The sequence below is a fragment of the Podarcis bocagei genome, assembly GCF_964188305.1.
Source record: "Podarcis bocagei genome assembly, chromosome: 15".
Lineage (NCBI taxonomy): Eukaryota > Metazoa > Chordata > Lepidosauria > Squamata > Lacertidae > Podarcis > Podarcis bocagei.
The window spans coordinates 45,481,217-45,506,123 of NC_138141.1; the positions used below are offsets into that span (position 1 = coordinate 45,481,217).

The 24,907-nt window shown below is 48.7% G+C and overlaps 2 protein-coding genes and 1 pseudogene across 3 annotated transcripts; all 3 read left to right on the forward strand.

Moving 5' to 3' along the window:
• The first annotated feature begins 2,798 nt into the window (after positions 1-2,798).
• Positions 2,799-11,989, forward strand: LOC308574383 (dehydrogenase/reductase SDR family member 13-like). Its single transcript, XM_081172201.1, has 5 exons — positions 2,799-3,246; positions 5,704-5,822; positions 7,782-7,905; positions 8,822-9,133; positions 10,915-11,989. The coding sequence occupies exons 1-5, from the start codon at positions 3,114-3,116 to the stop codon at positions 11,175-11,177; spliced, it is 951 nt and encodes a 316-aa protein (XP_081028327.1). The 5' UTR covers positions 2,799-3,113; the 3' UTR covers positions 11,178-11,989.
• Positions 11,990-13,830: 1,841 nt separating this feature from the next.
• On the forward strand, positions 13,831-17,789 carry LOC308574384 (dehydrogenase/reductase SDR family member 13-like). Its single transcript, XM_081172202.1, has 5 exons — positions 13,831-13,976; positions 14,753-14,871; positions 15,700-15,823; positions 16,607-16,918; positions 17,455-17,789. The coding sequence occupies exons 1-5, from the start codon at positions 13,844-13,846 to the stop codon at positions 17,715-17,717; spliced, it is 951 nt and encodes a 316-aa protein (XP_081028328.1). The 5' UTR covers positions 13,831-13,843; the 3' UTR covers positions 17,718-17,789.
• Positions 17,790-19,560: 1,771 nt separating this feature from the next.
• On the forward strand, positions 19,561-23,878 carry LOC308574954 (dehydrogenase/reductase SDR family member 13 pseudogene; annotated as a pseudogene). Its single transcript, XR_014013431.1, has 3 exons — positions 19,561-19,586; positions 20,492-20,700; positions 21,233-23,878. The product of XR_014013431.1 is annotated as a dehydrogenase/reductase SDR family member 13 pseudogene (transcript).
• Positions 23,879-24,907: the final 1,029 nt, after the last annotated feature.

The following is a 24,907-nucleotide window of genomic DNA, read 5'->3' on the forward strand; positions in this document are numbered from 1 at the left end:
GCACAACTTCAATTTCTGTTTGACCTTGGAGGATGATTTCAGGGACTGGTGCCTCCAACTCCCATGAGCCTTAGAGTCAGGGAGGCCCAAGAGCCAGGCATCATGGGAGTTGGGAAGCCATCCGGTGGAACGTGAGGGTCCCAGGGCCTTGGCTTAAACCAGATGCGGGGAACCTTTGGCCCTTCAGATGACGCTGAACTACAACTCCCATCACCTCTGGCCATTGGCCATGCTTGCAATGCTGGGGCTGACAGACATTTTAGCAGCATCTGAAGGGCCAACTGTTCTCCAAACCTGGTTTAAAGCAAGGCTTCTACCAGAGTTCCTAGACCCCTGGTGTTTTGTTTCCTATGAATCCTTGGTAGTGGCTGGCCTAAAGAGCTTTTGGGAGCTTCCTGGTGCCTTGCCAGAGCTTGGGTTGGATGACCCTTGGGGTCCCTTACAGCGCTACGATTCTAAAATCCAATTGCGACCCGTTTCCCTCCGTGTCCACTTTTCCAAGAGCCTTTGCCAGATCAGAACAGCTCCGTTGTTGAGATAAAATGCTGAAGGGGAAAAGGCTGGCTGGCTGGCTGGCTCCAGGGGTCAGCAAACTTTTTCAGCAGGGGGCCGGTCCACTGTCTCTCAGACCTTGTGGGAGGCCAGACTATATTTTTTTTGGGGGGGGGGGAATGAACAAATTATTATGTCCCACAAATGCAGAGATGCATTTTAAATAAAAGCACACATTCTACTCATGTAAAAACACCAGGCAGACCCCACAAATACCGGTAACCCAGAGATGCATTTTAAATAAAAAGGCACATTCTACTCAAGTAAAAACATACTGATTCCCTGGACCATCCGCTGGCTGGATTTAGAAGGCAATCGGGCCTGATCCGGCCCCTGGGCTTTAGTTTGCCTACCCATAAGCTAGATGGACCATCTATGCCTTGATGCAAAGTCATATCCTCGGTCTTATTTAGCTCACCACTGTCAACACCAGGGTTTCCCAGACTTGGGTCTTCATCCCATCATCCCTGACCACTGGTCCTGCTAGTTAGGGATGATGGAAGTTGTAGTCCAAAAAGCAGCTGGAGACCCACACTTGGGAAACCCTGGTCTATACTGACTGGCAGCAGCCTCAGTGGCGGACTTTGTGCTTTAAAATTTCCATGTGCAATGCCAAAAATTGCTGCCCCCCCCCCTTCTGTTGTTTGTCATTGTGGTGTCCTCTCAGTTCAGCATCCAGTGTGGACAAACTGGTTGTACTTCCTAAATCCGCCTCTGACAGCCTTCCAGGGTTTCCCGTTTTTAAGGAGTCGGGTGTCTTTGCATCCTTGCAATTCCAGGGTTTCAAATCTGACACCTCCTGCATGCAAAGCAGGTGTCCCACCACTGAGCTTCCTAGGGCAATTTCCCTAAAAAATAGAGTAAAATTTCTGGTCATGAAACAAAGGGCCGGCTTAAATAGGAACACTGCCTTATACCATGTTAAACCATTGCTCCATCAAGCTCAGCACTGTCTACACTGACTGGCAGGGTTTCAGATGGGGTGGGGGGTCCTTTGCCAGCCTTGCCTGGATATGGAAGCTGGGACCTTCTGCAAGCAGAGCAAATACTTTGAATTTTATTATTACAGTCACAGACCAGTTCCGGCTCACTTACAATATCAGAAAAATCATATAACACATCAGGAATACATTGGATTGCATTTGGGTATAACAGAGACAATTCAGATATATATAAAAATAAATATTAAATCTTGATCATTAAAATATAACCTAAAATTGTCGTTTAAAACCTTAATCATTTTGGTAGTACAGCTTGTTCCCTGAGTTTTATGGCAGTCGCACAGAATTTGGCCACCCTTAGCGAGATCTCTGGATCCTCGTCCTCTACCAGGAGTTTTAGACACTGAAGTTTGGACCCATTTGGAGATTTTTGTAGAACAGGAGTGATAAATACCGAGCGTATATCCCCTTAGAAACGGCAGCAAATACTCTCAACTTGAGATCAGGCTTTTCTATGGCAGGAGGGCCTGAGTTGTTCTGTGGTGAGTCTGCAAGAGAACTGCACCTCTGTAGAAACTTCAAGATTTAGCAGAGTTGGTCGCAAAGCCTGGCTTGAGCTCTGTAGGATCCTTGGGACAGGTGTCCCTTTCGGGGGGGGGGCGCATTGATCACGCACAAACAAGACTCTCCAGGCGCAGCCACGTGCAAAGATACAAGTGTTCAGGTGGGGCTCTTGGAAGTTCACGATGCGGCTGCTGGAGCCGCTGCCCCGCGTGGAAAAGAGCTCTCTTGACAGCACCTGTTTGGCCTAGAGGCAAAAGGGAATCGCTCCCGTGGCAGAAAAGGTCTCGGCTGAAGGAGGCAGACATCCGCAGCTGGGGGCCTCAGCGCCACATCTGGCCTTCTGTTGCCAAACAGTGATTTGCCAAACAGCTTTGGCAACTGGGCTTCCCAGAAGACGTGGGCGGGTGGCTGCAAACCCCGCGAGGAGGAAATCTTGAGGCGCTCTCCCTGGTCCAGGGACAAGGATGAAGGGAACTGGAGTCCGACAGCATCTGCAAGGTCACAGGTGTTCCCCATCTCTGCTCCCGCTGGCCGTCAAAGAGAGATGGCTGGTCCTGTGGTTGCAGCGCGTCTCCAGGAGCGCGCAGCTTTGCGCAAGGGCCCGCGAGGGGAGGAGCGGGAGGAGGGATCCGGGGCGCGTCTGGCTGCTGAGAACCCGCCTCCCGAGGAGGAGGAGCATCAGGAGCAGCGGCCTGGATCTTTGGACCCTCCTGGTGGGGCGGGGCCAGGGACATGGGGCGGAGCTCTGACCCCCCACACGGTCCGGGATACCGCTGACCGCGACGCGCATCTCTGCAAGCGTTCCCGGCACGCCTTGGAGCGCAAGGGGCGGCAGGCGCGCAGCGTTGCGCACGGGTCTGCGGGAGAAAGAGGAAGGATCCGGGGCGCGTCTGGCTGCTGGGAATCTGTCTCCCGAGGAGCAGGATCAGCGGCGTCCGCTTCTTCCTCCGACCAGCAGTGCGAGGATTCGGCGATCGCGGGCGCAAGATACGCGCATAGGCTGCTGGCGCCCCCTCCTCCTCCTCCCTTTTGCGCTCCGGGCGCAAGCAGCGCGCGATGGCCGCCGCGGAGGCGCTGGCGGGTGTGGCGCTGGCGCTGGGCCTCTACGCCTTGCTCTATTACAATTTCATCAAAGGGGCCACGTGCAAGAACGAGACCAGCCTGCGGGGCAAGACGGTGCTGATCACGGGTGAGAATCGCCCCCGGAAGACGGGGGGCAGTGTGGTGCAGTGGTTAGAGCGTCCGAAGAGAGTCTGCGGGAGCTCCCGCTCCGGGGTTTCCTGGCCCTTGATCCCCAGGAAAAAAACTCTAGATGATCAGCCTGAGCAACATTCAAAGATATAAACGAGGGGACTCCCTGTGTCAAAAAAACAAACAAAGCAAAGTGGGTCAGGTCAGTGGCAAAAAAGTTATCAGGTTTGACAGGAGGGATGAGCAGCTAATGGCTGGAGGGCCAAACCTGCCCTCCTGTTGCCAAGCAGAGATGTGCAGAGGAGGGCTTGGGTAATTATGATGTGTTGAGTAAGGCTGCACACCCAGGGATGGAGAAACGTGTGGCGCTTTTCCTGTTCTGGGACTCCCAGAAGCCCCAGGCAGCATGGCTCCGTCAGGGTGAAGGGAACACTTGGTAGTGAAAGAGAGATTGCTGCTGCTCCATTTCCAACCCAACCTGGAAATGAGATAGAAGAGGGTTGGCGTTTGAGAGGCGCCCCACAGAGGTGACAGGTTGGTTATATATAAATTTATTATATGTAATACAGTAGTACCTCGGTTTACGAACTTAATCCGTTCTGGAAGTCCGTTCTTAAACCAAAAACGTTCTTAAATCCTAATGAGGCCTCCCGCTGCCGGTGCCCTTCCACTGTTCGGATTCTGTTGTTCTTGTTGTTGTTTAGTCGTTTAGTCGTGTCCGCCTCTTCGTGACCCCCTGGACCAGAGCACGCCAGGCACTCCTGTCTTCCACTGCCTCCTGCAGTTTGGTCAAACTCATTCGGTTCTTAGACCAAGGTCAAGTTCTCAAACCAAGACACTATTTCCAGTTTTGTGGAGTTTGTAAACCAAATAGTTCTTAAACCGGACTGTTCTTAAACCAAGGTACCACTGTACAGTATATGATAAAGAGATGAATAAATGCTGTGAAGGGTGCTGATAATGGTGCCCTGGCAGCTGGCCCCGAGATGGGGGGTCCTCTGTTGAACTACAGCTCCCATCAGAGGGCTCCAGAGCTTTATTCAGGAGCTCTGTGATGTGCCTGAGGGTTTGTAGTGGAAGATGAGAGACGGCACATCCATAGCATTCAATATTTGTATATATTGTATTGTATTCTGCTACAATTTGAGCTCTCCTGAGAATAAGAATAATTCATTATTTATACTCCACCCATCTGGCTGGGTTTCCCCAGCCACTCTGGGCGGCTTCCAACAGAATATTAAAATACAATAGTCTATTAAACATTAAAAGCTTCCCTAAACAGGGCTGTCTTCTAAAAGTCTGGTAGTTGTTGTTCTCTTTGACGTCTGGTGGGAGGGCGTTCCACAGGGTGGGTGCCACCACCGAGAAGGCCCTCTGCCTGGTTCCCTGTAACTTGGCTTCTCACAGCGAGGGAACTGCCAGAAGGCCCTCGGCACTGGACCTCAGTGTCCGGGCAGAATGATGGAGGTGGAGACGCTCCTTCAGATATACTGGACCGAGGCCGTTTAGGGCTTTCAAGGTCAGCACCAACACTTTTAATTGTGCTCGGAAACATACTGGGAGCCAGTGTAGGTCTTTCAATACCAGTGATATGTGGTCTCGGCGGCCGCTCCCAGTCACCAGTCTAGCTGCCGCATTCTGGATTAGTTGTAGTTTCCGAGTCACCTTCAAAGGTAGCCCCACGTAGAGCGCATTGCAGTAGTCCAAGCGGGAGATAACCAGTGCATGCACCACTCTGGGAAGACAGTCTGTGGGCAGGGAGGGTCTCAGCCTGTGGACCAGAATGAGCTGGTAGACAGCTGCCCTGGACACAGGATTGACCTGTGCCTCCATGGACAGCTGTGAGTCCAGAATGACTCCCAGGCTGCGCACCTGGTCCTTCAGGGGCACAGTGACCCCATTCAGGACCAGGGAGTCCTCCACACCTGCCCGCCTCCTGTCCCCACAAAACAGTACTTCTGTCTTATCAGGAGGAGTCAACCTCAATCTGTTAGCCACCATCCATTCTCCAACCGCCTCCAGGAAAGGAAAGAGCCTGGCTGCTGGATCAGGCCTATGGTACCTCTGGTTCAACCTCCTGTCCTGGTGGCCACCCAGCTGCCCCCATGGGAAGCCCCCATGCAGGGCCTGAGCCCAGGAGCCACTCCCCTCTCCTGCTGCTTCCAGCAACTGGCCTTCTGAAGCATGTACTGCCTCTGACCCCAAACTCTGTGGAATCCACATTATAATGCAACAAAACGCAACCTGTAAGAAATAAAGGATGTAGTGAAAATGAAGTTAAAAACCATACAGCACCTAGCACAGCTCATTACAATTGCCACAGCAGGTAGAAAAACCATTCAGGGGTCCGCCAAGACCCTCGACAAATTTCAAGCAGCCAGTAAGCCCCGCCGCCACCAAAGGCACATTTTGGGAACCACTGCTCTAGATCATTCTTTTCCCCGGACTTTTCCAGGTGGAAACACTGGGATTGGCAAGGCAACGGCTCTGGATCTGGCCCGGAGGGGAGCCCGCGTCATCCTGGCTTGCCGGGACAGAGAGCGAGGAGAATCTGCCGTCTATGACATCAGGAGGGTGAGTGCCGGCCACCTGCCTCCTTCCAAAGGCAGCATTTATTTCTTTGCCTCCACTTAGAAATCACTTCCCTTGAACTATCTTGAAGCGATTTCACAGTAAAATCATGTCATAATGGAATCTGAACAGTCAGCCCTTCCTTCTAGAAAGCTGGGAGGTCTAGCTTTCTAGGAGAATACACCAACCCGCCACTCTCCCATCAGCATCACACAGCTGTCTGTGTGGGAGTTGCAGTTCAAAAGATCTGGGAGGGCACCAGGTTAGAAAAGTCTACCTTAGTGGTATTAAGGTGCTGGTTTTGACCTTTAAAGCCTTTTGTGGCTTCAGGCCCTCGTATTTACAGGACCGGCTCTCCTGGTCTGCCCCACAGAGGACCTTAAAGTCCATGAATAATCATAGTTTAGAGGTCCCGGGCCCTAAGGAAATCAGACTATCCTCCACCAGGGCCAGGGCCTTCTCAGTGGTGGCTCCGACCTGGTGGAATGCTCTGTCCCATGAGACCAGGGCCCTGCAGGATTTAACCTCCTTCCGCAGGGCCTGTAAGACAGAGCTATTCCACCTGGCTTTCAACTTGAACTTAGCCTGATCTTTTATTCCCCTTCCTTCCCTCCCCCTCCCCTTTTTATGAAGATCACCCGCTCTGCGATCCCACAGCTAATTCTCCCCTGGTCTCCTTGCTGGCCCAAATAGGACTAATTTAGCCAGCTAGCCCTGGTGATCATCTAATGTTTATTGGATGGATTTTCCCCTTAAGTTGATTTTTGAATTCTGAATTTATTGTTATCCATGTTTTATACTGTATTTTATGCTGTTTTTTGTTGCATCAATTGTTTTAAATTTGTAGTTAACCGCACTGAGCCCGGTTTTCTGAACCAGGAAGGGCAGGGTATAAATAAAAATTATTATTATTATTATTATTATTATTATTATTATTATTATTATTATTAATAATAATAATATTATGATGACATTGGGGTGGGGGTGCTTGGAGGATGTTTTCCCACAATGCACTTGCAGGGAATAATATCAAGTTGCCCTGTACAGCATTGGCATTTAGGAGCCTGCTTAAAACTCACCTCCTCACCTGGCTTTTTCTGGGACTGGGGTGGTGATGAAGCAGCTGCGCTGCTGATGTACTAATCTGATCTACTGATTTATGATGTATCTCGTATTTGTTTTAGGAATGTAGTTTTATTGTTTATGCTTTATGCCATTCACCACCATCATATATTTTTCCTTAATCTTGATCGTCTGTGGGGAAAGGAAATTGCAAATGAAATAAGAAAATAAATCTGAAGGCTGGATCTGTGGCCGTAATATTTTTCCAGAGCTTAATTGGCATGTGAATCTTCCGATAACCTGAGCATAAGAGCCAGGCTGCTGGATCAGGCACTGGATGCATCCCCATTGCTCTACCCAGACACTGAGGTCCAGCGCCGAGGGCCTTCTGGCAGTTCCCTCGCTGTGAGAAGCCAAGTTACAGGGAACCAGGCAGAGGGCCTTCTTGGTGGTGGCGCCCTCCAGACAAGTACCAGACTTTTAGAAGACATCTGAAGGCAGCCCTCTTTAGGGAAGCTTTTAACGTTTGATGCATTACTGTATTTTAATATTTTGTTGGAAGCCAGCCAGAGTGGCTGGGGAACCCCAGCCAGATGGGCATGGTATAAATAAATAAATAATAATAATAATAATAATAATAATAATAATAATAATAATAGCCCAGCCTCCACTTCTCACGGTGGCCAATCTGGTGTCTGCTGCGGGAAGCCCACAAGCAGGATCTGCACACAAGCGCAACTCTCCTGCAGCTTTCTAGAAGCGGGCCTAGATTCTGAGCAAGACCATGGCGTGGCACAGCAAAGGGAGCCTGGTTGTGACCTGGCTCTGGGAGTGGGACAGGGGGCAAACTTTCTTGCTAGGGCTAAACGCTCCTTGTGGCTTCCCCCCCCCCTTGCTCAGGAAAGTGGGAACAATGAAGTTCTCTTCATGAGCCTGGACTTGGCCAGCTTCAAGTCAGTGAGGGCTTTTGCAGCGGCTTTCTTGAAATCTGAGCCCCGCCTTGACATTCTCATCAACAATGCAGGTGAGATTTGGGGAAGGGGCACAGCTGCTTTGCATGCAGAAGGTCCAAGGTTTTCAGTCCCCAGTGGCATCCCCAGGTAGGACTGGGAATGTCCCAGCCTAAAATTCTGGAGACCCACCACTAGCCAATACTGAACTATTTGGATCTGATTGTGCATTACTATGACAGCTTCCTTTGTTCCTGTCTAAATCATCTTTTTCTTCAAAACCATGAGGGCTGAAATCCTGCTTTCCTTTCAGGGGAAGGGCTCAGTGGTAGAGCACCTGCTTTGCATGCAGAAGGTCCAAAGTTCTGTTCCCAACAGCATCTCTAAGTAGGGCGCACCAAGGCAGAATAGAGTGGAGCTATTACTTCCTTTGATCAGGAAACTAGACTTCTCTTGATGCAGCCTAGAATAGCATTGGCTCTATTTGCTGCTATATCGCATGGTTGACTCATGTTAAGCTTGTGGTCTGCTAAGACCCCTAGATCCTTCTTCAAATATACTACTGGCAAGCCAAGTGTCCCCATCATATACTTAAGCAACTTCTTGACTAACCCTACATTTGTCCTTTTTGAAATTCATTTTGTAAGCTTGGGCCCAGTTCTCCAATATGCTAAGGTCATCTTGAATCCTGGTTCTGTCTTCCGCAGCATTCACTACCCATCCAGTTTGGTGTTATCTGCAAATTTGTTGGATGAAATAACTTCATCCAAGTCATTTATAAAGACATTGAACTACCATGGACTCTGGCATGGTCGGTAGTTATCTCGGTCTTCTTGCTAAACAGGTGTGTCTCAAAGAGCTGACAGAATGCCAGTAGTGATGGGAGGCTCTCATATTTCAGCAGGGTGAGCCTCCCACAGAAATGGGGCCACCAGAGAAAAGGCCCTTCTGCATGCTGCACTTGTTTAATCCAGCCTCATTTTCTGGTAGGTGTCAGGACTGGAAGCCGAAGCAGCGACGGCTTGAATTTGGCATTCCAGGTGAATCACTTGAGCCATTTCCTTCTGACCCACCTCCTCCTGGAGCGGATGAAGCAGTGTGCGCCCAGCCGTGTGGTGGTGGTGGCTTCCAGTGGACATCGGTGGGGGAAGATTGACTTTCAGAACATCCACAAGCCAGTGGATGGGCAGTCACCAGGGGTCCAGTCCTACAGAAACAGCAAACTGGCCAATATGCTGTACACCCGGGAGCTCGCCAATCGACTGGAAGGGACGAACGTTACCTGCTACGCGGTCCATCCAGGTGGGTGGCAGGTCCAGCTCAGCTCCTGCCTCCACTTGGGATCCTCTATAGTGGTGTCTGGTGCCCTTGGGGGACTGGAGGGGCAGAAAGCAGGGAGCCCAACAATAGACAGAGCCAGAACCAGTGAAGGGCAGAGACAGAGTCAATTGCAGGTGGAAATTCTGTCCCCATCCTTATCCTTATCCCTTCAGAGATTTACAAGGGGCAACACTGAGACTATGGAGAGAAGGATGCTGATGGGCAGGATCACCCCCTGGGCTGGTTGTAAGTAGGAAAGGTGGCAGATGGGGACTGTCTGAGAAGCAGACTTCCATTGGTCCTCTAGATGCTGTTGGGCTCCCATCATTCCTGACCATTGACTGTGCTAACTGGGGTCCTACAACATCTGCAGGTCTGGAGGGCCAATAATTCCAGAGATTCCTGTGCAGGTCACCTTTTCATGCATCACCCTAGAACATACATTCCTTTTGCAAATTTCTTGGTCGTCATTGCTATCTGCAACTAGACTAGCCTTTGGTAACCTGATGCCTGTAGCATTCCCAAAACAAGGAAGGATTGGACCTTGATTAATAGAATACACATGAGGCTTGACCAGCAAGACTCTGGCAGGAGGTGCCAATAATAATTCCTGTCCACCCCTCGGCCCAGGTCGTTTTATTCACATAAGAACTTTTTACACAGTGTTCGTAAGAACCAATATGATTTCCTCTGAGCATTTCAAAAACCCCACGTGGGACAAAGTTAAAAGTTAAAACTACGAAGAGCTAATTTGAGCATGTATAGCAGTCCAGAGTAAATAAAAGAGGAAGCAAGGAGGAATGCTTTTGGGAAAACCCCGGAAGTCATAAACAGGAGAGGAAGGATGGGTAGTATTTACCATCTCTTTGTGAACTCTCTTCCTGAACTCTTATGATCTATCTAAAGATTAAACTACATCAAAGTAACTTACTATCTTTATGTAGTGAGAATGCCCAGTGAACAACTGGCCTGTGTATTTAGAATGCTTATACGTGCCTGTCAGGTGTATAGAGAACAAATGGTAGAGATGGAGAGGCTTGTGGGATTTGATCAGAAATTATTGTCAATGAATCAAACCCAGTCAACACAATGCTTTCATAGCGGACACAATGACTTGATGCATGTTTTATAATTCCTCCTCGTAATCCCATCAGATCACTACAATGCCCTTCAGGTGCTTTGAACGATGACTGCCATCAGCTCCAGTCATACTAGTGGATACAGTGGTGCCCCGCAAGACGAATGCCTCGCAAGACGAAAAACCCGCTAGACGAAAGGGTTTTCTGTTTTTCAATGTGCTTCGCAAGACGAATTTCCCTATGGGCTTGCTTCGCAAGACGAAAACATCTTGCGAGTCTTGCGATTTTTTTCGCTCCCCCCCTTTTTCTAAGCCGCTAAGCCGCCAATAGCCTTTTAGCCGCTAAGCCACTAAGCCTTTAATAGCCACTAAACCGCTAATAGCGCTAATCCGCTAAGCCGCTAATAGGGTTGCTTCGCAAGACGAAAAAACCGCTAGGCGAAGAGACTCGCGGAACGGATTATTTTCGTCTTGCGAGGCACCACTGTACTAGCTAGATGGAACCTCCAGTATCAAAGGAAGTTGACCTCTAAAGACCAGCTGCTGCTGCTGCTGCTGAGGAGGGGCTGTTCTGCTCATGTCAGGCTTCCCAGGTGGGGCATCTGGTTGGCCCAAGCAGAAAAGAGAATGTTAAACAAGATGGACCTCCATTCAGTTCTAGCTACTGATTTTTTCTTTCTTTCAGGGCTTGTTAACACTGAATTATTCCGTCACATGTCGATCTGGCTGAAGCCTCTTTTCCTCCCCATCTGCTGGCTCTTCTTCCGAGACACGACCAGCGGAGCTCAGACGTCCATCTACTGTGCCACTGAGGAAGGCATTGAGAAGTACAGCGGGCGCTATTTTGCCAATTGCAGGCTGCATGACCCCAAGCCACATGCCCGGGATGATGCCGTGGCCAAGAAACTTTGGGAAGTCAGCGAGAGGATGGTGGGGCTGGCGAACTAGGCTGTGGTGTTTTTCAAAGAGGGCTCACCTCCATAGAATGGGTGCCTGTGCAGAACCATCCATGAAAAAGAGGAAAATTTTAAAGTCAAATTGTGGCCTCACATGGCAGGGTTCTCAAGTGTTCCCCTGAGCGCGCTTAGGTTGTCCACGGTTTCTCTCCTTTTTTGTTTCCTGGTGATCACAGCGGGTTGGGCATTGGAGGAGATCTTTGCAGCTGTCTTTCTCTTTTTCTTTTGGTAAAGGGTTTCCCCCACCCCATTTTACAATGTATATAAAGGAAAAAAACAGTGGCAACAGGGGGGAAATGAAGAGATGAAAAACGAAAACTATAAAAGGGTACAGTTGCACGTGGGCCAAAACAGCAAAGTCCAAGTCAAGGCTATTGGTGTCGTCAGATCATCAGGTCTGGTTCCAGACTTGCCAAGCCTGTGAAGAGAGTTGCCTTGAAAGTTGCCCATTGCAAACGTCACAAAGGAACGCCAAATCTTACCAAAAGTGCCTGGAAGCTCAAGTCCCTGTTGAAGTCTGAAATGATGTGTAATTTTCTCCATTTTTTCGATTTACAAAAGTGAGTGGTACCAAGCATCCGGTGTAATATTTGCTGTTGTCACTTTGCGGGCTGCCATTTCCCTCCTCCTTTTTCATTTTTCCCACTCTTTTTTTTTTTTTACTGGCGGATCTTTTTAAGGCAAGAGAAGCCACATGGGTGTCACGGCTGCTGAGCAGACTTTTTAACTGCTTGGAGGTTTTTTCCTGCACTCGAGTGGTATATAATTTTTATGAAATCAGTAATAAAGAATGAATTAAGTTGTTTTGAGATGTGTGGTTTTGTTTTGTTTTTTTATAAAAAAGAATAATGTGTTTTAATGCTTTGACCCCACCCTAGGATCTTAAGATGAAAGGCAGGCATTAATAAGAAAATAAATAATCTCCCCACACCCCACAACTGTCTCTGGATGAAGCGTCAGGCGAAAAGATTCCTTGTCAACCAGGCCTTGGGCTGTTAATCAATTTGTGGCCTTTTAAAATGTGGTGTGGGAGGGAGGTACTGCCTATTATAATATTTTTGTCATTATTAATTTTGTGTTCTGTGTTGTAAACCGCTCTGTGGTCTCTTGATGAAGGGTGGTTTTAAAATTTAATAATGATGATAATTCTGTGGGTTCTGAGTTGTCCTTGAGGTGGGGAGTTTTCCCACCTTTTTCCTTCCCCACCCACTATGGTGGAACTGGAATTTCAGGCTCAAAAAATGGTTCCCTTCCAAGAGCTGCCAATCTCTCTCTCCCTAAGGAGGTGAGACTTCTTCGCTTTCCTTCAGTGGGGTTCATGGTCCATGTCCGCAGTTGAAATTCTTTGCAGGATTATTTCCAGTGGAAGGCAGCATTTCAAGGGGCAGAAAGCCTTTTCTCAAACCTTTGCCAAGCCTTTGCAACCTGTTTGAAGCAAGCACACCCGACTTTAACAGAGCTGGCTCTCAGAAAATAGTGCCCTTCTAAAATGTGGGGTATTTATTTGAATTTTTATGGAGGGGGGTTATTGGGCTGTTTTTCTTTTGATTGTGTATTTTGTGGTTTAATGTTGTGGTTTTATCCTATGAACTGCCCTGAGACCGGTGGGTATAGTGCAGCATACAACTTTCATAAATAATAAGGAAAAAAGAAAACTGAGCCTAGGAGCCAGCTTCTAGGGCTTTGCCCCCAAATAAAATATTTGAGGGGTCTGCCCCCCCCCCCAAAAAAAGTTGATGGTCATCAGTGCCATTCAAATGATGTGCATGCAGGGCCAGATTTAGGTTCGATGAGGCCCTCAGCTACTGAAGGTAATGGGGCCCTTTATATGTCCAGCTGTCCTTTGTCAACAACAAATTGTCGCTGTTTTTTGTGTTGAATATATGCTATATGGCAATTTATGGACCTAATAGGAATCTAAAGCCATTTGCACATAACGAAATATGTATTTGATCAAAGTGCAGTCATACCTCAGGTTGAATGTGCTTTGGGTTGAGCACATTTGAGTTGCGCTCTGCGGCAACCCGGAAGTAACAGAGCGCGTTACTTCCAGGTTTCGCCGCTCGTGCATGCGCAGACGCTTAAATGACATCACGCACATGCACAGAAGTGGCAAAACGCGCTCTGTTTTAATTTTTTGGGGGGGCCCCAAAAGAGTGGGGCCCTAAGCCATAGGTTGTTTTCGCATATACGGTGCGTCACGTCTTGCGATCAGTTATGCGCCCCCACCCGCGATATTTTATTCAAGTGGGCGCCCCTGAAATTGCACTCATGCGGGTGCCATCTATCCGAGGATGGGACGTGCGCGTAACGAAGGACAGCAACGGATCAAGGCGACCGGCCTGCATCTTTGGACCCTCCTGGCGGGGCGGGGCCAGGGAAACGGACTTTGCTATGGGGCGGAGCTCTGACTCCCCCCCCCCCCATGGATACCGCTGACTGTGACGCGCATCTCTGCAAGCGTTCCCGGCACGCCTTGGAGCGCAAGGGGCGGCAGGCGCGCAGCGTTGCGCACGGGTCTGCGGGAGAAAGAGGAAGGATCCGGGGCGCGTCTGGCTGCTGGGAATCTGTCTCCCGAGGAGCAGGATCAGCGGCGTCCGCCTCTTCCTCCGACCAGCAGTGCGAGGAGCCGGCGATCGCGGGCGCAAGCAGCGCGCGATGGACGCCGCGGAGGCGCTGGCGGGTGTGGCGCTGGCGCTGGGCCTCTACGCCTTGCTCTATTACAATTTCATCAAAGGGGCCACGTGCAAGAACGAGACCAGCCTGCGGGGCAAGACGGTGCTGATCACGGGTGAGAATCGCCCCCGGAAGACGGGGAGCAGCGTGGGGCAGTGGTTAGAGCGTCCGAAGAGAGTCTGCGGAAGCTCCTGCTTCGGGGTTTCCTGCTTCGGGATCCCAGGGGAAAAAACTTCAGACGAGACTGAGCGCATCTCCCCGGCTGCGATCCTGCGCAGGCTGACTTAGAAGGAAGCTCCCTGGAGGGCCAATGGGGCATGTTTCTCAGCAAACCTATTATAGGGTTGCACCGATGACCTTTCCCCAGGTGTGCCTGCACTCCAGCCTGCCCACCCCTCATGTTTCCTCACATTGGGAATGCTGGGAATTGTAGTCCAAGAGCATCTGGCCGAGGCCTCCAGAGCTTTATTCAGGTGGTGTGCGACATGTCTGAGGGTTTGTAGTGGAAGATGAGAGGCAGCACATCCATAGCATTCAATATTGGTATGTATTGTATTGCATTCTGAGTTCTCTTAAGAAGAGCCTTCAGCTGGATCAGACCAGGGACCCACTTAGTCCAGCAAGCAGATCCCTGAGCGCAACCACCACTCTCCCCTCCTGCTGTTTCCAGCAACAGACATTCAGAAGCATGTACTGCCTCTGACCACAAACTCTCTGGAAATCAAATTATAATGCAACAAAATGCAACCTGTAAGAAATAAAGGATATAGTGAAAATGCAGTTAAAACCATACAGCATCTAGCATAGCTCATTATTACTATTGCCAGAAAAATCGTTCTGTGGTCCGCCAAGACCCCCAGCAAATTATATTTTCCCCTTGAACTTTTCCAGGTGGAAACACTGGGATTGGCAAGGCAACGGCTCTGGATCTGGCCCGGAGGGGAGCCCGCGTCATCCTGGCTTGCCGGGACAGAGAGCGAGGAGAATCCGCCGTCTATGACATCAGGAGGGTGAGCACCGGCCACCTGCCTCCTTCGAAAGGGCAGCCTTTATGATTCCATTTTAAAATCACTTCCCAAAGCAATTTCACTGTAAAAAGTGGCCTAATATATTCACTTCATAAAATTTATACCCCATTTGATTGTTAAAAAAACCAAAACACCCTCAAAGCAGTTTACAAAAAAAACCTAAATCAATAAAATTATTTCCAAGAAAAACGTAACAATGTAAAACTTCAATAAAATAAAAATAAATAAGAGTAGACTGGGCAGGGGGACTCACATCAACTTTCCTAACCTCCAGGTAGGCTCGTCTACACAATAGTGTTTTTAGCAGGCACTGAAAAGAGTATAGTGAAGGCAGCTGCCTGATACCAGTCAGCAGGGAGTTCCAATTAATTCTGAACAGCTGACCCTTCCTTCCTTGGCAGGAGGGAGTTCTAGCTTCCCAGAAGAATTCACCAACCTGGCACTCCAGATGTTTTGGACCTAGTCTCCCATCAGCCTCAGCATCACACAGCTGTCTGGGGCTGATGGGAGTTGTAGTCCAGTGGATCTGGAAGGGCACCAGGTTAGAAAAGTCTACCCTAGTGGTATTATGAAATTGGGGTGGGGGTGCTTGGAGGATGTTTTCCCACCATGCGCCATTCCCTGGAATAGGTGTAGTAGGTGCGTACTTTAAACACACCTCCTCGCCTGTTTTTTTTCTGGGGTGGTGAACAAGCTCCATTGATCTGCTAATCAAATCCACTGATTTATGTATTTTGCATTTGTTTTAGGAATGTATTGCTTAATCTTTATGCTGTTCCCCACCATATCCCCCCCCCTTAATGTTGGCAGGAAAGTGGGAACAATGAAGTTCTCTTCATGAGCCTAGACTTGGCCAGCTTCAAGTCAGTGAGGGGTTTTGCAGCAGCTTTCTTGAGCTATGAGCCCCGCCTTGACATTCTCATCAACAATGCAGGTGAGATTTGGGGAAGGGGCACAGCTGCTTTGCATGCAGAAGGTCCAAAGCTTTTAGTCTCCAATGGCATCCCCAGGTAGGACTGGGAATGTCCCCTGCCTGAAACTCTGGAGACTGAGAGGAAGTGGGCTGGGCTTTGTTGATGCCAGTAGCAGCAACGTTAGCGCTTGAGCGGCTGCCATTGTAAGCAGGCTCAATTTGGGCTTTGTTGCTGCCAGCCCCTCTCCAGAGCCCTTTCGCGCACTGCTCATCGTCCCGCCACCGCCAGCCCCTGCCGCTCGCAGGACACAGGTCAGCAGCCACCGGGCTCATCTGGTGTTGTGGAGAAGGGAGGGGAGAGTCATGGGGGGCGTGGCTTACCCGAGTAGAATGTGTCCTTTTATTTAAAATGCATCTCTGGGTTTTTTGTGGGGCCTCCCTGGTGCTCTTGCACAGAATACTGTGTCCTTTTATTTAAAATGCATCTCTGGGTTTTTTGTGGGGCCTCCCTGGTGCTCTTGCATAGAATGCTGTGTCCTTTTATCTAAAATGCATCTCTATATTTTTCAAAATATAGTGTGGCCCCTCAAAGGTCTGAGGGACAATGGACCAGCCCCCTGCTGAAAAAGTTTGCCGGCCCCTGGACTAAACTTATATGGACTATGCTTGCCTAAACAGGTGTGTCTTCAAGAGACAGCAGATGATAGTGATGGGGGCCGCTCATATTTCAACAGGGCTGGAGCCACCAGTGAAAAGGCCTGCCTCCATGTTGCACCTGTTTAATCCAGCTTCGTGTTCTGGCAGGTGTCGTGTCTGGAAGCCAAAGTGAGGATGGCTTCAATTTGGTGTTCCAGGTGAATCACTTGAGTCATTTCCTTCTGACCCACCTCCTCCTGGAGCGGATGAAGCAGTGTGCGCCCAGCCGTGTGGTGGTGGTGGCTTCCAAAGCACATGAAACGGGGAAGATTGACTTTCAGAACATCCACAAGCCAGTGGAAGGGCCCTTGGCAGGGTTCCAATCGTACTGCAACAGCAAACTGGCCAATATATTGTACACCCGGGAGCTCGCCAATCGACTGGAAGGGACGAACGTTACCTGCTACGCGGTCCATCCAGGTGGGTGGCAGGTCCAGCTCAGCTCCTGCCTCCACTTGGGACCCTCTATAGTGGTGTCTGGTGCCCTTGGGGGACTGGAGGGGCAGAAAGCAAGGAGCCCAACAATAGACAGAGCCAGAACCAGTGACGGGTGGAGACAGAGTCGATTGCAGATGGAGCCAACTCCTCCTAGTTCTGTCCCCATCCTCATCCTTATCCCTGCAGAGATTTACAAGGGGCAACACTGAGACTTTGGAAGAGAAGGAAGCTGATGGGCAGGATCACCCCCTGGGCTGGTTGTAAGTAGGAAGGGTGGCAGATGGGGACTGTCTGAGAAGCAGACTTCCATTGGTCCTCTAGATGTTATTAGACTCCAGCTCCCATTTTTCCTGACAGTTGACTGTTCTGTTCTGCAAAAAGGGGCATCTGCTTGGCCACAGTGGAAAAGTGGATACTAAATTAGATGGACCCCCTTTGAAGTCTGGTCCATCAGCTGGGCTCTCTTCTTATTCTATCCAGTTCTGGCAACTGATGTTTTCCTATCTTTCTGCTTTCAGGGCTTGTTAAATCAGATTTTTTCCGTCACATTTCGGTTTGGCTGAAGCCTCTTTTCCTCCCCATCTGCTGGCTCTTCTTCCGAGACACGACCAATGGAGCTCAGACGTCCATCTACTGTGCCACTGAGGAAGGCATTGAGAAGTACAGCGGGCGCTATTTTGCCGATTGCAGGCTGCATGACCCCAAGCCACATGCCCGGGATGACGCCGTGGCCAAGAAACTTTGGGAAGTCAGCGAGAGGATGGTGGGGCTGGCGAACTAGGCTGTGGTGTTTTTCAAAGAGGGCTCACCTCCATAGAACGGGTGCCTGTGCAGAACCATTCATGAAAAAGAGGAAGAGTCCTCTAATATTTTATTAATAGATTCTGTGTTAGACGTCACTCTTTTCCCTAATTCATTCACACTTTGTGTGTTCTGATCAAGTTTTATTGAGAGTTCTGTCAACTTTTTACTATTTTCCAGTCCCTGCTTTGTCAGAGATTCCAAAGACTCATTTATCTTAACTAGAGCTTGTGCTACTGCATCAGATGTCATTGTTGTTTTTATCTGGCCAGTTGCAGCTGGTGCCGTAGGAATGCCTGAAGCTGAAACTCCTCGCTGTTGTGAAGATTTTGTCTTGTATGGTCTACCAGATCTTGTTGTTGTCTCTTCGCTCATTGCCTAGTCAAGGTCACTCTCACGGTGTTGTTTTTAATAGGAAATTTCCACTGCCTTGACAGTTACAGTCCAAATTGCTACAATTACCAAGATGTCCTCTGGGGGTAAAACTTTCCACAACTTCAGAAACAAAATGTCTTATAGTCCATCCCCTAGAGTTTTCCAAAAGTCAATTTGCAACAGTTTCTTATATTTCTGGAGTTCAGCAAAACATTAATTTTGTAACTCTCCTAAGTCCAATAACTTTACAACAAAGTAACTTTCCAAATCGTTATTTAACTCACTGACAGTTCCCTTCCGGCATCCTCACTTAGACAGTCCGTTTCAAAGGAGATTGACACAGCGGTAAAAGTTTTTTTTAAAAAAAACTCCTTTCCAGCAGGTTAAATCCGAAATTCAACTCCCCTTCAGCTCCTGCCAGCCAAAGGGGGGATTCTTAAATCCAATGTCTTGTTCGCTTAATTCTTAAAGATCTTTCAAAGGTTGCAGCTTTTAACTTTCATTGCAGTATACTTTTGCAGTCCGGGAAAGGCTGACTTCCTTACTTTAAAGCCAGTCCCGTTTTCAGCCAAAATTCTTTAAAGTAATTGTAAGTTCCAAAGTCAAATTCAATCCTACTCACGAGTTTAAATTTGTAATCCAAATTTCAGGAAGGAATCGGCGCTCTCCAGCTATGGCGATGCGGCTTCGCTTCACGAGCAGGGTAACGACTCTCAGCACCGCGTTTCACCCTCGCTGCCGTTCCGGAGCCTTTAAAAAGGCTCTTTCGCGATTCCGGGGGGGCGCAATGGTGCCCACCGAGTCTCCTTGTTTACAGGCTTCCGCACCTGTAATTTTAGGGGTCCCCGCTTCGCCGTAGCGGCAGGACCCGAACTCGAAAAGCAGACCCCCTCCGGAGCTCGGAGGGAGATCTGCCATTAGCTGATGGCGCCGACCGGAAGTGAAAAAGAGGAAAATATTAAAGTCAAATTGTGGCCTCACGTGGCAGGGTTCTAAAGGGGAAATAACACTGTCCCAAAGCAGCACTTCTCATTTTCGTAAACTGGAGGCATCTTTGAATGATAGCTGGCCAGTAGATAGGACTTGGATGGTGTCTTAGGGCATCAGATGGAGATAGATGCCTTGGGCCTTTCACTGAGGAAGGTGCAGGGATCTTGAACTTAGTGCATCAGCAGCAGTCAGCATGGCATCAACCATTGTTGAAATAGTTCCAAACATTGCAGTGTCAACAAACCTGTCTGTCAATCTTGACATTTAAGGTTTTGGATTTAAACAGAGCTTGGATGGCATCTGTCATGGACGCTTTAGCTCAGATTCCTGCATTCCCGTATGTTGCAGAGAAAGGGAGACACCCAATTTTTGTAAACCACCACGTGCCTGAAACGGCAATAATAATGGAAGGCACCAATCAACACTTAGTGATATCTAAATAGCTGTGTGATAGGAACATGGGAAGGAAGCTACCTTATCTTAGGTAAAACTCTTCGTCCATATAGTCCAATCTACTCTGATTGGCAGCTGCTCTCCAGGTTCTCAGGTAAAAAAGGGCATTTTGTGTCACACAGCAGCAGTAGTACAGAGCACCTGGTTTGCATGTGAAAGGTCCCAGGTTTCATCTTCAGGCTGGGAGAGACTTCCTGTGTGAAAAACTGGAGAGAGCCACTGCTGCCAGTCAGTGTAGGCAATATATAATGTAAGTACAAGGATGAAAGCCAGGATTGCTAATAAGTGACTTAAAGTGCCGCGCTCACCAATAATAGTAGCATTTATAACTGAGCTGCAGCAGCTGAAGACTTTCTGAGCATCCCTCCAGTCTCAAAACTCCAGAACCCACCATCTTGGCAATATCATAGAATCATAGAGTTAGAAGGTGTGGTAAGAATTCACCTCTACACCACCTTGTTTGTTACCCAGGTGAGGAACAACCACCTTTTGCATAAACCACAGAACCAAGGAAACTATTTCCAAGTCCAGCATCCAGATTTAGGGACCCAGTTTTATTATAGCTATTGCAAATAGGACAGAGCTCACTCGACTCAACGTGCCAGTTGAGAAGGTCTGCCCTGAGGCAATTCAATAGTTCAAACATAGCAAACCAAAAGTCCTAAGACATCCTTAAACATACGTCAGGAAAGATTACAGGTCATGAGACGTAATGCATGTGTGGCTTCATGCTGGCATCTTCACCCCTGCAATCGCTTTGGAGTGGCCCTGATGTGCCCAGGCCATTTGACCATTTCAGGTCTCGGATATCCAGTGTCACCCTGGCAGCTTAGCCTTCAGTGAGAGGGAAGAGCATCATAAAATCCTCTTCCTGAGTCTCAGATAGCTTCAAGGATAGCTGATTCTCTCTCTGGTGCTAAAACATCCTCCTGCCAGCCAGTGTGCGCCCAGCCGTGTGGTGGTGGTGGCTTCCAGAGCACATCAAACGGGGAAGATTGACTTTCAGAACATCCACAAGCCAGTGGAAGGGCACTTGGCAGGGTTCCAATCGTACTGCAACAGCAAACTGGCCAATATATTGTACACCCGGGAGCTCGCCAATCGACTGGAAGGGACGAACGTTACCTGCTACGCGGTCCATCCAGGTGGGTGGCAGGTCCAGCTCAGCTCCTCAACCTGCGACCCTCTATAGTGGTGTCTGGTGCCCTTGGGGGACTGGAGGGGCAGAAAGCAGGGAGCCCAACAATAGACAGAGCCAGAACCAGTGAAGGGCGGAGACAGAGTCAATTGCAGATGGAGCCAACTCCTCCTAGTTCTGTCCCCATCCTCATCCTTATCCCTGCAGAGATTTACAAGGGGCAACACTGAGACTGTGGAAGAGAAGGAAGCTGATGGGCAGGACCACCCTGTGGGCTGGTTGTAAGTAGGAAGGGTGGCAGATGGGGACTGTCTGAGAAGCAGACTTCCATTGGTCCTCTAGATGTTATTAGACTCCAGCTCCCATCTTTCCTGACAGTTGACTGTTCTGTTCTGCAAAAAGGGGCATCTGCTTGGCCACAGTGGAAAAGTGGATACTAAATTAGATGGACCCCCTTTGAAGTCTGGTCCATCAGCTGGGCTCTCTTCTTATTCTATCCAGTTCTGGCAACTGATGTTTTCCTATCTTTCTGCTTTCAGGGCTTGTTAAATCAGATTTTTTCCGTCACATTTCGGTTTGGCTGAAGCCTCTTTTCCTCCCCATCTGCTGGCTCTTCTTCCGAGACACGACCAATGGAGCTCAGACGTCCATCTACTGTGCCACTGAGGAAGGCATTGAGAAGTACAGCGGGCGCTATTTTGCCAATTGCAGGCTGCATGACCCCAAGCCACATGCCCGGGATGATGCCGTAGCCAAGAAACTTTGGGAAGTCAGCAAGAGGATGGTGGGGCTGGCAAACTTGGCTGCGGTGTTTTTCAAAGAGGGCTCACCTCCATAGAACGGGTGCCTGTGCAGAACCATCCATGAAAAAGAGGAAAATATTAAAGTCAAATTGTGGCTTCACATGGCCGGGTTCTAAAGGGGAAATAACACTGTCCCAAAGCAGCACTTCTCATTTTTGTAAACCGGAGGCATCTTTGAATGATAGCTGGCCAGTAGATAGGACTTGGATGGTGTCTTAGGGCATCAGATGGAGATAGATGCCTCCCCTAATGTGAAAAGGCTGGGAGTCTGGTGAACATTACTTTTTCTGCTTGGTGTACTTTATCCGCAGCGAGACCTTGTGGGTCTCCAGGTAATGGAGTTTTGCAATCAAATGTACAGAGCTCTTCGCTCTTTCCTCCATTGCAGCCCGTCTCCCATACCTTGAATTGTCTCTAGAGCCAGGGTGAGGAACTGTTTTCAGCCAGAGGGCTGTGTTTCATCATCACAGGCAATCTTCTGGGGTCTGCATGCCAGTGACTGGCATGGCCAGCGCCTGGGGAAAGTCCTGAGGACTGGCTGGAAGAAGGCTGTAGAGCTGTATTTGGCCTGTGGACCAGAGATTCCTCACTCCTGCCCTGAAGAAACTCACCTTCTATTTAGCCATGCGGTTGGGGATCCAGGCTCTGAAATGCAAGTTGCGGAAAATGCTGAGGCACATCAGAAGCAGCTTTATACCAGACCTTGGCCTGCCTAGCTTAGCATTGTCTGCTCTGGCCGGCAGCAACTCTACAGGATCTGAGAAAGAGACGGTTCCTTCTCATTGTTTGCTCTCTGATCCTTTTAAGCAGGCAAACCCAGCTGACAGTGGAATTCAGAAGGGGAAAGCAGGTTTTAGACAGCACCTGCCCTTTGGATAGGTGTGTCATGGAGGTGATGCTATTTCCCCTCTTTTCATCCATGCTGCCTGGGGCTGATGGAAGTTCTAGTCCAACACAGCTGGAGGGTGACAATGATCTTGATCTTAACGGTTCTGCAGCAGAGTCTGCAGGGCAGCAACCGCCATCAGAATAGCCCTTAATGTCACAACACCAACAGACCAGTCCAGGCAAGCTGCTAGAGTCGCTTGGTTCCAACCACCTGCTTAAAACCCTTTTAGTAAGCAGAGTAATGCAGTGTTAAGGATGAGAATCTTGGTTAGAGAGCAAAATTTTACCTGTTACACACACACACAGGCGGGGGGGAGAGAGGGAGAGAGAGAGAGAGAGATGTTTTCAGGTAAGAAAGCAGTTTATTGCAGGAAATCTATAACTTGGATAGAAAAGTTCCTAGTTCTAGTCTGGAGTGGAACAAGGCAGCTCACACTGGCTCCTTGCAGAGGGTTAAATTTCAGGGCAGCCTCTCATCTTGGGGTCCGAGAGCAGAAAGTGGAGGGCAGGATGCAGCCTGAGACTATCAGTCTAATATCAAATGAGAGAGAGACGGAGAGGTCAGCTCGAGCTTAAGGATGCCTGGAGAGACTGGGAATCTGGAAGTCCCTAATTCTTAACCCCATGCAGGACCCCTTTGTAACTTACCTTTCTTTGTGTCCTGGGACCCACAGCACCTATTGAGCAGGAACACCTTTGCCATGCCTCTCCCTTGCGTACTGCTGGCCGGTTTTTGGCTTGCGGTGGGGAAAGCAGAGCATCCAAGCTTTTCTGACCACCTCATCTCTGAGCCGTGTTCCCCTGAGCGCTCTTAGGTTGTCCACGGTTTCTCTCGTTTTTTGTTCCCTGGTGATCACAGCGGGTTGGGTAATAGCAGCCGATCTTTGCAGCTGTCTCTCTCTTTTTCTTTTGGTAAAGGGTTTCCCCCACCCCATTTTACAATGTATATAAAGGAAAAAGAACAGTGGCAACAGGGGGAAAATGAAGAGATGAAAAACGAAAACTATAAAAGGGTACAGTTGCACGTGGGCCAAAACAGCAAAGTCCAAGTCAAGGCTATTGGTGTCGTCAGATCATCAGGTCTGGTTCCAGACTTGCCAAGCCTGTGAAGAGAGTTGCCTTGAAAGTTGCCCATTGCAAACATCACAAAGGAACGCCAAATCTTACCAAAAGTGCCTGGAAGCTCAAGTCCCTGTTGAAGTCTGAAATGATGTGTAATTTTCTCCATTTTTTCGATTTTCGAAAGTGAGTGGTACCAAGCATCCAGTGTAATATTTGCTGTTGTCACTTTGCAGTCCGCCATTTCCCTCCTCCTTTTTCATTTTTCCCGCTCTTTTTTTTTTTTTACTGGCGGATCTTTTTAAGGCAAGAGAAGCCACATGGGTGTCACGGCTGCTGAGCAGACTTTTTAACTGCTTGGAGGTTTTTTTCTGCACTCGAGTGGTATATAATTTTTATGAAATCAGTAATAAAGAATGAATTAAGTTGTTTTGAGATGTGTGGTTTTGTTTTGTTTTTTTTATAAAAAAGAATAATGTGTTTTAATGCTTTGACCCCACCCTAGGATCTTAAGATGAAAGGCAGGCATTAATAAGAAAATAAATAATCTCCCCACACCCCACAACTGTCTCTGGATGAAGCGTCAGGCGAAAAGATTCCTTGTCAACCAGGCCTTGGACTGTTAATCAATTTGTGGCCTTTTAAAATGTGGTGGTGGGAGGGAGGTACTGCCTATTATAATATTTTTGTCATTATTAATTTTGTGTTCTGTGTTGTAAACCGCTCTGTGGTCTCTTGATGAAGGGTGGTTTTAAAATTTAATAATGATGATAATTCTGTGGGTTCTGAGTTGTCCTTGAGGTGGGGAGTTTTCCTGCCTTTTTCCTTCCCCACCCACTATGGTGGAACTGGAATTTCAGGCTCAAAAAATGGTTCCCTTCCAAGGGCTGCCAATCTCTCTCTCCCTAAGGAGGTGAGACGACTTCGCTTTCCTTCAATGGGGTTCATGGTCCATGTCCGCAGCTGAAATTCTTTGCAGGATTATTTCCAGTGGAAGGCGGCATTTCAAGGGGCGGAAAGCCTTTTCTCAAACCTTTGCCAAGCCTTTCCACCCTGTTTGAAGCAAGCACACCCGACTTTAACAGAGCTGGCTCTCAGAAAACAGTGCCCTTCTAAAATGTGGGGTTTTTATTTGAATTTTTATGGAGGGGGGTTATTGGGCTGTTTTTCTTTTGATTGTGTATTTTGTGGTTTAATGTTGTGGTTTTATCCTATGAACTGCCCTGAGACCGGTGGGTATAGTGCAGCATACAACTTTCATAAATAATAAGGAAAAAAGAAAACTGAGCCTAGGAGCCAGCTTCTAGGGCTTCGCCCCCAAATAAAATATTTGAGGGGTCTGGCTCCCCCCCCCAAAAAAAGTTGATGGTCATCAGTGCCATTCAAATGATGTGCATGCAGGGCCAGATTTAGGTTCGATGAGGCCCTCAGCTACTGAAGGTAATGGGGCCCTTTATATGTCCA